An 11731-nucleotide genomic window follows, 5' to 3' on the forward strand; every position below is an offset into this window, starting at 1 on the left:
GGGCATTTGGGGCAAAAGAGTTTTGGAAAAAAAAAAAATCTGCTTTTGCGAAATGTGGAGCAGGCGGCTGATCGCTGACCCAGGCCACCGCATCCCGCAGCCAACTTAATTTTTTTTTTTAAGAAAACATAAAATAGAGTTAGGAAATGCAAACTAGCTCTCGGAAGGCATGTTTCTATGGCAGAGACAAATGATGGGAGGGGGAATGAATCGGGTCGTTGATGAGGCTCTGTAAAGGGCATTTGAAATACTCGAAAACGCGAGTCGCTGGTGTCCCCACCTAGCGCCAGCCGCCGACCTGGAAGCGGCAGGTCTTGCGCTCCCTTCCCTGGCGCGAAACACAACGCCGACGCCAACGCTGCGGGGAAAATCCGAGGTCAGAAGTGGTTTAGCAACCACGGACTGGACGGCCTCGGGGTTACTGGCGCTAGACGATTGACCCTAAACCAAGAAGGGACCGGGTGCTCCACGGTAATCTCAGAGAACACACCACGTCGTGGTTAGCAGCGTGGGGCCCTTGAGCCGGGCCACTTGGATTGCAAGTCTGTCCACCACTTGCTGTGTGACCCCAGGCAAGTTACTTAACCTCTCTGTGCCTCAACTTCCTCCTCTGAAAATGGAATTTAAAATAGAAGCCACTCCAGGTGGATGGTGAGGCGAAATAGTACACATAAGGTTTAGAATAGAGGCTGGCCCAGAATAAACGCTGAATAAATGGCAGAAATTAACATTCTCTTATTGATCCTCCTTTCTTTATTACAACCCCCTACAAACACAAACAATCGCCAAATGCTCTAGAGCTGCCGTGCTCTGGCTCCAAGGGTCCTGAGATTCCTTCTCCTGTCCCCAGCGCCTGGCCCAGCGTGTAGCAGAGAGCAAGCGAAGGCTGGAACCGTCTAACCACACCCAGGGGCGAGGTTCAGCCTCGGTCTTAGGTGAGCTAGAATGGCTGGGGCTCTGAGGGGAGGGAACAGCTAGCCCGAGGCTGCTGCCCTGGACGTGCTGTGGGCCCTCACCAGGGACCCGTCCCTCCCAGGCAGCGGGCCACCTCAACCCGCGATCCAAGCCCCCCAACTTCCATCGCCTGCGCCCCTGGGGAGACCTCTCCTCCCCGCGCAGCTTGGGGAGGGACAGCTAGCTCAAGGCTGGGGTGGCGGGGTCGGAAGGGAGCCCCCGCCCAGGCGCACTGGCCACGGCGCTCCTCCCCGGGCGCGGTGGCTCTACCTGCAGCAAGTGCGATCCCAGCTCCTTGGCCACGCTGTCCAGGGGCCCGGCGCGGCTCGGCTGTCCCCACGCGTCTCCCAAACCTGGACGGGGGAATAAAGGAAACCGGTAAACGGACACACCCAGCCAGAGTTCCCGGAGCAGGACAGGGCCGCCGAACCTCCGCTTCCTGCGCCCGGGCCGTCAGCGAGACACGAACGTCCCAGGGTCGGCTCCGCGGTCCCGCAGGCCCCCTTCTGTGCCCTTCCTGTCGCCCCCTTTTCCTCAGTTAAAAGAAAAGGGGCTGGAGAAGAAATTCCCGCCGAGACCTCGAACTCAGGGGTCGCCACGTGTTCATGGCTCTGAAATTGCCTTTTACTTGAAATGTCACAAAGCAATCTAATCTGTTTTGAAATAGGCCATCCTCTAGCCAAACTGGAATATCGATTTAGCCTGTAAATATCACCCCCCCACCCCCCCAGGACTCCCTTCCCTCCCTTCCCCGCCTCGCCTGCTACTCTGTTCTCCGAAAGAGCCAAGCCGTTGCCTTCCAGCAGGCGGCTTTTCTTGAATAAAGATCTCCCCCGCCCCCGCCATCCTCACGTAATCCCTTGGACTCCTCAGCCCTCACAGGCGCCCCGGGAGCCCACCCCGCTCCCCACTCGGGAGTTCTCTCCTGGGGAGGATTTTTACCTGCGGGCTTTTTGGAGAGTGAACTCCAAGTGCGAGCGCTCCGGGGCCTGCGAGCGGCCGGGGGCTGGGGGTTGGGGGAGGGTTGGGCCGCAGGTTCCAGGGTAACTAAGAGGTGTCCGTGTCTGTTGTCACATAGTTAGGGACCCCCGAAACCCTCCGTTCTTAACCAAGCCTCCTCCCCACCAGGGTCTCCTGCCCTTCCCCCATCGAACCGCCTTCCGAAGGCCACCAGTGTCAGAGAAAGCGCACCAGGGAAGGGCGGCCCTGCCCAGCAGCTGCCCCTTCTCCCACGGTCTTCCGCCTAGCCGCCGGGACCCGGAGACCCCGGGCTTCTCCGCACACTCCAGAAGGAGCAGCAGAGAGGGGTGAGGTTGCGCCGCAAAGGGCCAGCTGGGGGCACCCCCAGCCGCTCCGAGGGGCCTGGGCCAAACTCTCCCGTCAGCGCCGCGGACCTCACGAGAGGTGGCAGAGGTCGATGGCAGCGATCTCGGCCGCGATCCCCGCGGGGTGAACTGTGGGCCCCACTGGCGCGTCCCTCCATGGCTCCCGGGTCTCCAGCGGCGGGGTGCTTCATGTGGGAGGCTGGGAACTGCGAGCCAGACCAGGCCCAGGCAACGTCTGCAGGCCCGGGGTGCGGGACCAGAGCCCAGGAGCCACACGGCAGAGAGAGGGGACCTCACTCAGCCGCGGAGAATCCAGGAACCATTCTCCCGACGCAAAGCCCCTCCAAGCCGTTGGGTCCCGGGAGAGTAGCCGCACAGGCACCCTGTACCCGCCGCGCCACTGCCCTGAGGGCCAACCCGAACCTCCGGGCTTCTAGAGACCGCGACCGGGTGGGAGCCCCCACCCCTACCCCACCCCTACCCCACCCATCCCGCTCAGAGTCCCTCTGGGCCCACGATCCCCTCAGAGACAACTAAAAACGGATGACCTTTCATTTCTTCTCGGAGGTTTTGTTAGGAATTAGGAGCTTAACCAGGTATCCCATAACTGGACGCCAACAGGAAGTGGGTAATTCCCTAATACCCTTACGCTCCAAATATGATCTCATCTCACTATTCGCGCCCTCCTCAGCCCCCACCACGTGGTTTCATTAACCCCAGGAAAGTGGCCCACCCCCCCCACCCCCTTGATCGCCACGTGGTCACAGCAGCGCGCCATTTGCACTCACACGCAGGTCCTTCCTTGCCTGACACTCAAGCGACGGCGTATAACCAAAAATGGAAAGAACCAAAGCGCAATGGCCTCGGGATTCTGCTGAGGCTTGGAGGAAAGAAGAATTTAATAAGGACCCAGGTGTTCCGGTTTCCGAAAATGGACAGTGTCATCTGTCCTTTTTTTCCCGGCTCCGAGTTCCTGCCGCGGTTTGGTGCAGGCACGCGAGACTCGGGAACCCCGCGCGCTCGGGAACCAGCCCTGACCCGACTTCCCCAGACTGGCTCTCCCGAAAGCCTGGTGGCAGGAAGGCCCTGGCTCCACATGCAAAGCGCATTAGTTACAATGGGCAATTTTCCGGATAATTCAAATACGAAGATATTTCAAGAAAGCCTGTTCTCTTATATTAGGACATTTTTTTTCTAAAATTTCCTGACGCTTCCGCTTTGCGGGCGGAGATTTGGTCCCAACGCCCTTCCAGGAGCTGCGGGACTTGGCGGGGCGCCGCGGGGGGCTTCCCCCCACCCCACTACCGACGCCCCCACCCCATTTCACCCCCCGGGCAATGGCGCCGCCAGCTCTTCCATTAGAAATCTCTGTGGGCGAGGCCTTTTCACTCGGCCCATAAAAATCTACTTTTTGGCTGAACGGCAGAGACTAAATATGGTTAGGCTTGTAACGAAATAAATCGTGCTGGTACTATAAAGTGATATACACTCCTGCAAAAACGAGGCTCTGGGCATTCGGCCCTTATCTGCATCTAGCAAAGCGCTTTTGTGAAAATTGGGGAGAGGGAAGGGTTGGGTAAAAAGAATTAAAAACTGGGCTCAAGTCGTCCAAGGTGATCAGCCCGTTGGTTGCGCGTCCCACGGGACCCTGGGAACCCAGGGCACTGGCTGCTCCAGGAGCAGCGAAGGTTCCCAGGCTCGGGGATTGGAGCCCTGCACCCCAAATTGCCTCCACAAGACGGGTTGGGGACCCCCAGCTCCTGGATCAGGAGTGTCAGGTTCTGGGGAGCCACCGGAGGCTAAACGGAGGCCAGATCACACTCCTACCTTCGCCCCAACCGCCTTGAGGCACCCCCTTTGGCTTTCTGCCTCCCAGGATTTGTGGGTGCCTGTGACTGGGTACCCACACTCCCCTCACCTTCCAGTTTAAATCCCAGTGGCCTTCCAACCACGGAAGCTGCCTCTGGCAGCCTAATTAGGGTTCCTCCTACCTGGGACCACCAACAGCTCTTGAGTCTCCACTGCAGGGCACAGGTTCCCAGCCGGCCTAGGGGACACCCACTGAGGGTCGGCCCTCCATGCATGGGTCACAGACCATAAAAGCGGGGCATCACAAAGTAGGTGATGGGGGGGTGGATAATGGTTTCCTTCACTGTGAGATGGGGTGCCTCTCAGATGAGGGACACCTGAATTGAGACCCCAAGGAGGCGGCAGCTCTGCTCCCTCCTCTGGACCCAGGGAACAGGACTGGCTGTGGCCCTACCCCCCGGGTCCAGCGCGGGAGAAAGAGCCGGGACTTAGGTAAGAGCCTCGGGGTTGGAAGGGCCCTCTCTCTCTTCCCAGCACTTTATCCTCTGGTATCTAAAATGGTGACAAAAAGGCCCCGCACAGGGGTCTGGGAAAATGAAATGAGGTTTAATGCATAAAGCGCTGGGCGCTACCCCCTTCCCTCCCAGGGCGATGGTGATCTAGGATTGTGGAGAATCTAGGACAGACGCCTGGGGAGCTCCCACCCGACCTGCAGGGCTTAGCCTACTTCTCTCCATCTCCCCCTCCCCCAACTCGCCAGCCCGGGGACTCGGATCTTCAGCCAGTGCCCTGTCCTCTAACGTTTATTTCCTCGTTTCTAAAATGGTGTTCTGCAGGATTAAACGAGCTAATATTTGTGCGCGCTGAGCAAAGAACCCCGCCCAGTGTAAAGAGTTGGCGGCTGCTGCCATCACCAGCATCCAGCCTGGTCTCGTCCTCCAGCCCCCTGCCCCAGGACCCTTCCCCCATAACCATCCCCTGACCCAGGTGGAATGGGGGTGCCACTGTGGAACGCGGCCTCGACCTGTTCCTGGGGCATCTGCAGGCACAAGGTCACACTCGCTCTGTTTCAAACCACTCCAGAGCCAAGAAGGGTGGGGGTGTGTGTGTGTGTGTGTGTGTGTGTGTGTGTGTGTGTGTGTGTGTGTTGGGGGTGGTGGTGGTGGTGAATAATGGTCGCTCTGATCTTTTGCGCTTTCCCCCCGCGAAGCCAGAGATTTGCGCGGGTCTCCCCATGGCGGCGTCGACCACCAGGAGTTCCGAGCGCCACCACCCGCCCGGGCGTCTCCAGCCTGTGCGAGGGTGTGGTGACGTTGGGAACTGGGATCCTGTCCCTACGCTCTAGGAAAAACCACAGTTCGCGCTTCCAGTAAGTCTCCTCCCGCGATCCCAGGACCCCAGTTAACTGTCTTGGACGCCGCCGTCGGGGGCCCTGCCACGCACTTTAGTCTTTTCTGGCCTCCGGAATCCTCCGTTCCCTCCAGGGTTCCGGAACGGTCCTTCCCTATCCAAACCAACGCTCGCACAGCGGGAGGGGGCCGACTGGGAAGGCGGCGCTAGACCCAGGCGCCGCAAGAAGTCCTCCCCGGGTCCGGTCGCTCAGACGACAGACAGAGGCCGCCCTACCCGCGACCTCCAACTCCGAGTTTCTGCACCTTGCAAGTATGGGCACCAAAGACGGCGCGACGCCCAGTGCCGCCCCGAGACACCCGGGCCGACGCTTCCTCTCGGTGCCACGGAACCGCCCTGGGTCCGGATCCTGGGCCCCGGTCCCGGGGGCTGAGTCTGCAGCTCAGCGCTCCCGACACTCTTCTCCGGGCGCCAGGGTCCCGCGCCTCGGGGGTCTCTTCGCCCCCGTCGCGACTTTCCCTCCTGAACCCTGTCGCCGGCCTGGCCAATTCCAAAGTAAAAATAGGAACGTAAGTGGTGAGGGGGTTACAAAAATCTACATTATTCTGAAATCAAATAAAAACAAAACGAAACAAAACAAAAACAAAGCAAAACGGCATTATTTCGGACTGAGATCAAGGCCTAGGGCTTGTGACCCCATCTCGGTTTAGGGCATGATTTCTCACCAAACCCTCTAAATCAAAGCGATTCTATTCCGGACAGCAATGCCTAGGACTGCCCCCTCCTCCCCGCCGCGCTCAGGCCCGCATGGGGGGCGGGACGCCCCCACATGCAGCTGTACCTAAACGCAGAGAGAATCTGGCCTCAGGAATCATTCAGGCCGGGAGTCGTGCTTCTTTTTAAAGTGTGTGGATGAGATTTTCTCTTCCTTTAGAGAAACGGCACAGCCCCTTCCTCCTGTTTTATCTGCACCTTCCTGGGTTTCCAGGTCTGAGGACGGGGGGGCGGCAAGGGACTCGGTTTTCCCCTCGACAGTCAGTCTCAGTTTCCAAATCCACCTCTGAGCCAGGACCTCAGGCCAGTCCCTCGTGCCAGTCGTCAGTGCGTTAGATCACGGACGGGACGCGCCACCCCTACTCCGCCGTCCAGCGCGCGCAGCCGGACTCCCCGCGAGCGGCTGGAACCTTCGAGATGGGTCGTGGCACTCTGGCAACTGTGAATTGGGACCCCTGAGGCCTGGGGTCCCAACCCCTAAGCAGCAAACCCCGCCCCACCCACCCCACCGCCACCCCAAGTGCGGAATCCGCCCTGGGACCCGCCACATTTGGTCACCGCGTAGCCTTGGACAGGCAGCAGCCAGAGTTCACCTGACCGGGGAGCTTCTTGGTTTCAAGGGCCCCCTCTTTCTAAAGGAGGGCCATGTGACCTCAAGGAGAAGAGACAGACCACCCTTCCCCAGCGCTCCCCTGAGCCCTGCGATTATGCCGCGTCCCCAAAGAATCCCCTGAATCCCACCAAAGTTTTCAATCCCGAGCCCCGGTTCCAAGGCCGGCCTTGCTTCTCCCGCTCTCTTCCCCGCTCGCTTCTTAGTTCCCCGTTGAAGGGGAGAAAACGTGGCGACCAAGAGAGCAGAGGTCTTTTGACGCGGGACAGTGAGCCCTGGCTTCCCACCCCGCCACAGCTCCCGGCCCCGCCATTTAGGCACCGTCTGGCCCAAGAAACGGCGAGCTCAAAATAAGACGTGACTGACGTAAGAGCAACACGTTACATTTCCAACTGCACTGCACGGTTTCGGTTGTGCACGCTCACACTGGACGCCAGCCACCCAGGTGCGACGGAATTGCTTGATAGGCCCATTTGATAAAGAAGGAAACCGAGGCCCGGGGAAGCAGCGCGACGGGGCTATAAATATTGCGATCCCCGCAGAAAATCCGCGGACTTGTCCCTGAGTCGGGTGTCCACCTCGGCTCGCGTCTCCTCCCTCTGTCCGGTGCCGCCACCGGGTAACCAACCAGCTGCCTCCGCGCTCCGCTTTCTTTCCTTCCACCCCGGGCTGTCCCCAGACAAAAGAAGCGGAAGCCGGGGGCTTCTCACAGTGCAGAGGGACGAGAACATGCCGCAGCCCGACCGGCCCCGGCAGCGCTGGTCTTTGCTGTAAGAACTTGGGAAAGGGCCGTCCCCTATTTGGCCTCAATTTCAGAGGTATGAAGGGTTAGTCCGGAGATTCCTATGGTTCCTTCAGATTGTGCTATTCGTTTTCTGGCACACAAAGTCCTAACTTGGCCTCCAGATCCTTCTTTATCCAGGTACCCCGCTTGCTCCAGGGCTGTCGACCAGCGAAACCCCTCTTAGCACATCAGCTGCGTTCCGCTCGCTATCCTCCCGGCCGCGGAGAGAGGGAGGGATCCGAGAGCGCCCGTCGCCGCCCAGGACGGCCCTGGCCTTAAAACTTCCCTCGCGCCCCCGCCCTGACCCTGGCGGCTCTGCCAAGCCCCACCGGTAGCTGCATCCTCCGCGCAGACCCGAGTCCTCGCTGAACAGTTTAAATCAAGATCGTGCAGCTTCTGCGTCAGGCCCTTTGGAGCTACCAGAGCAGCGAGCAAGTCACTTTGCATAATTGAGGTCTTTCTAAAATGCGCCTTCTCTGGCTTCACAACCTCCCCACTCCTGACAGACGCGAGAGAAACTGTGTTGCCAGCCAGATCCTCAGGACCCGGGCCGGTGCGCTCTGGGACGAGCCCCGGGGCTGCACACCCACCTTCCAGGGCTGCGCCCCTGCTCCCTCGCTGCAGTGGCACCGCAGACCAGGTCACCGCCCCACGCCCCAAATCCCCGATAGGGACCCCCGCTTCCGGGTCAATCAGCGCCCTCCTGATCCCTCCTGGAGCACCAACCTCGAGGGTCGACGGAGACGCACAGCTCCGCAGCCTGCCGCCTCAGCCGCCCCGCAAACAAGTCTGAGCCAAACAAGCCTGGGCCGAGCAAGCCCCGCCGGATGTGCAAGAAGCCCCAAGCCCGAACTCCAGCCGGCCTGCCCCTGCAACGGGCTCCGAGCCAAGCAATTCTGGGCCTAGACTGCTGGAGACTTCGGCTTCCCAGAGCGAGAGCGCACAGAATCCAGTTTAAATGTCGGCAGACGCTACACACCCGCCGCTTCCCCATATTTAGCAGACTCTCCTGGAAATTCACCAAACAACGATTGGCTTACATTCAATCCCCTTTCTCCAGACCTCCCGTTGTACCTAATTTCTGGCTTTTTCGAAATCTTCAACAAATCATTCCATCCTTTGACTGTTTTTTCGTATACTTTTATTTTCTATTGGAGGGGACAGGAAGAAGGGACAGAAAAGGCGGGGACGCTCTACGGGTTCGATGCTTGCTTTGCAGAAGGTTGATTAAGAACCGGTTGGTCTGAGCAAACCAGGCCAACCAATTACCATCCCTCCTTCCCGGGTGGAAAGGAGACTTGGCCCTTTTCAAACGTAATTCTATTTTAAATTCCACTGCAACTCCAGACAGAGAGGAATCACCCCAACTCCTCTGGTCAACAGGTCTCCTTTAGGCGGACAAATAATGGCCGCAGAGACAGACAGCTCGCAGAGCTGAGTGCGGAGCCCAGCTGCCGGCCGAGGCCCTGGAAAAATCCTCTCCGAGGTCGGGAGACGTTGGGTGAAGCGAAGCGGCTGGGGCGGCTGCCTCCTCGGCCAATCCGGGTTGGCAAGGGGAGGAACTGCGGGAACGTGCGCCAGGCTCCAGCGGGAAGGTCAAGGACTCCTGTGACCGCCCCGCGGCCGCGCGACCCAATTGGGCCCCCCAGCTTTGCGGTCCTTCCTCACTTGTCTCCCCGGCCCGCTGTGCCAAGCGGGGCTGGAGGCCGCACTTTCCCGCAAGCCCTCCTCGCTCCACCCCGGAGGCGGTGAGAGGTGGCAGCCCCGGATGGCGAAACGAGTACAAATAACAGAATGAGGGGCGCTGAACGCGCAAGGACGGGGTTAACCACTTCGTGGCGAGCTCCTTGACAACGACCGCGTTAACCGAGACGGCCTGCGGCCGAGGGACACCTACAGTCGTCCTTCTATCCGGAATGGCTCCTCGGCCGAGAGAACTTGGGGAGCCCATGAGGCCCAAGGAGCCGCGCGCATCCCAGAGCGGTCAGGAAGCAGCGACCCCGGCCTAGGGCAGAGGCGTTGGAAGGCGCCGGGCCCAGAACCACCCGGGCACCAGATGCGAACGCGGTGGACACCCGACCTCCCTGCGGCCTGCCGCTTCGTGATGCCTGATCCCACGGTCAAGGCGGCGGGATCCCAACGGGCCCGTGCCTGCGCAGAGTGGGGTTCCGCGCACCGCCGTTTGCACCATCCCGACTCTGCTAGACCGGTAGGTCCCAGCGACCCTTATCCACGACGACACCTTCCCCGGGTTTATAATTCCAGTCCGGAAAAGAACAACTACGCTAAGGCCTGCCTACCATTTTCGAAATAATCGCCCCGCTCTCTTGCCGAGTATCGGCCCACCCACCCGCGGGTTCTCCTCCGCTGACTACCCGCGCCCGAGCCCGAAGGGAAGCGGGCAGAGAGGAGGCGGCCTGAGAGGCCTGAGTCTGCGACCCGGTCCCGAGCAAGCGCTCGGCTCCCTCCGTCGGCCTGCAGGGCCTGGGCCTCCCGGTGTACCCTGCTCGCTCGCAGGGCAGAGCAGCGAGCGCCTTCGCGCTGGCAGAGGTGTGCACGCCTCCGCTCCACGGAAAGAAGACAGGGACGGAAGAGTGAACGAAGGAAAAATAAAAAGGGGAGCTGAAAAAATGAAGAAAGATAAAAAGGAAGGAGGAAAATAAAGGAAGAAAAGAGAAGAGAAGAGAGAAAAGGAGAGGAAATGAAATGGAATTAGAATACACTCTCATGCCGACTCGCGGATCTCCTGCCACTGAAACAATCCCTGGTCCGCCCCAGCCCAGCCCTGCACCATTAGATAGTCTGGTCGCCTGGATCTCCCCGGACCTGGCCCCTCTTCCTGAGCTGGAGCCCAAGTCCCCGGCGCGGCCTCCCCGCAACGCCCTTGCCCTGGCCCCAACGCGGGCTCCGGCTTGGCGTTCCGGCCGGGGCCGCCCCACCTGCGGCCTCACCTTCCGGGAAGACGGCGCGCATCTTCAGGTAGCTTGTGGTGAGCCGGATGATGGACGCCTTGTCCAGCTGCGAGGTGATGGCCGATGGCAGTGGGAGCAGCTTGGCCAGCTCGTAAAACTCGCCATTTTCCTTCTCCCTCCTGGTCTTGGCCGCATTCTTGGACTTCTCCTTCATCGCGCCTCGACTCCGGGCATATTAAACCCGGCCGTGCTGGAGGCCAGCGGAATCCCGCTCGGGCTGCGGCGGCGGAATTGGGTGGGTGGGTGGCGCCGGGGGCCGGGTGAATCCGGGTCTCCCGCCGCGGGCAGGTGCGCGGACCTGACCCAGGGCGCGGAGAGGTCCCTGGGCACTTCCGAACTCCGCGCCGCCGCCGTCCGGGGCGCCGCTCTGGGCTGGACCGGCCCGAGGCGACCAGAGCGCCTGCCTCACTCTCGCTTCGGCTCGCTCTTCCTTTCTCCCTCCTGTCTCTCCCGCCTTGGCTTGCCTTAGGAGGGGTAGGTGGCCGGCGAGAAGGCGGCCGTGCAGTTTAGTCCTTAACCGAGTGTTTCCACCCGCTGCCGCGAGGCCCCTCGGGGCTGCAGGGCGGCAAGGGCGGCGGCGGCCGTGGAGCCATGGAGCGGGAGAGGACGCAGGGGAGCCGGGGTGGAGGCGGCTGGGGCCCGGCCCGGCCCGGGCGCGATCTCTTGCCTTCGTCGGCCTCTCTCTGCGCCTGGAGACACTGCGCCAGGAGCCCGCGGTCTGTTCAGAGGTGCAGCGCCTTGGCCGTCCACGTGCGTCGGAGGCGCGTTTGTTTATGGCGGACCCGCCTTCGGGCGGAGCATTCCGCCGCTGCGCCGCTGGGGGGGAAAGGGGGGAGGGGGGAGGGGGGACCGCGGCGGGGGCCGCGGCGGCGGTGGCCAATCTCGCCTCCCGACCCCGCCGCGGCCCCAGAGTCACAGGCGCGCCTCCGCGGCGCTGCCTTCAGAGACTGTCCCAGAAGAGACCCGCGCGCTCCCGGACTCGGGGAAGTCGCAGTGAGTGCACGCGCCGCTTCGCGGGGACCCGCTCCTGCACGCGGGCCGCGGCCTGGGTGCCGCGAAGGGCTGCGGGGAGAGACGAGGGAGGGGTTGCCAAGGCTTCCTCTGTGGCTCCCGGGCCGGTCACCGGCGGGCGCAGACCAGAGAAGGCGGACGG

General features: G+C 61.2%; 1 protein-coding gene across 1 annotated transcript in view; it reads right to left on the reverse strand.

The window, feature by feature from the left end:
• Window positions 1-11239, reverse strand: part of SIM2 (SIM bHLH transcription factor 2) — a 50302-nt gene extending 39063 nt beyond the window's left edge. Inside the window, exons 1-2 of the mRNA XM_037831669.1 lie at window positions 10558-11239; window positions 1225-1307 (exon numbers count right to left, since the gene is read on the reverse strand). Coding sequence (XP_037687597.1) covers window positions 1225-1307; window positions 10558-10732 — 258 coding nt within the window. The 5' untranslated portion in view covers window positions 10733-11239. The remainder of the gene's footprint in view (window positions 1-1224; window positions 1308-10557) is intronic.
• Window positions 11240-11731: the final 492 nt, after the last annotated feature.

The sequence above is a fragment of the Choloepus didactylus genome, chromosome 1 (assembly GCF_015220235.1).
Source record: "Choloepus didactylus isolate mChoDid1 chromosome 1, mChoDid1.pri, whole genome shotgun sequence".
NCBI classification, from domain to species: Eukaryota; Metazoa; Chordata; class Mammalia; order Pilosa; family Megalonychidae; genus Choloepus; species Choloepus didactylus.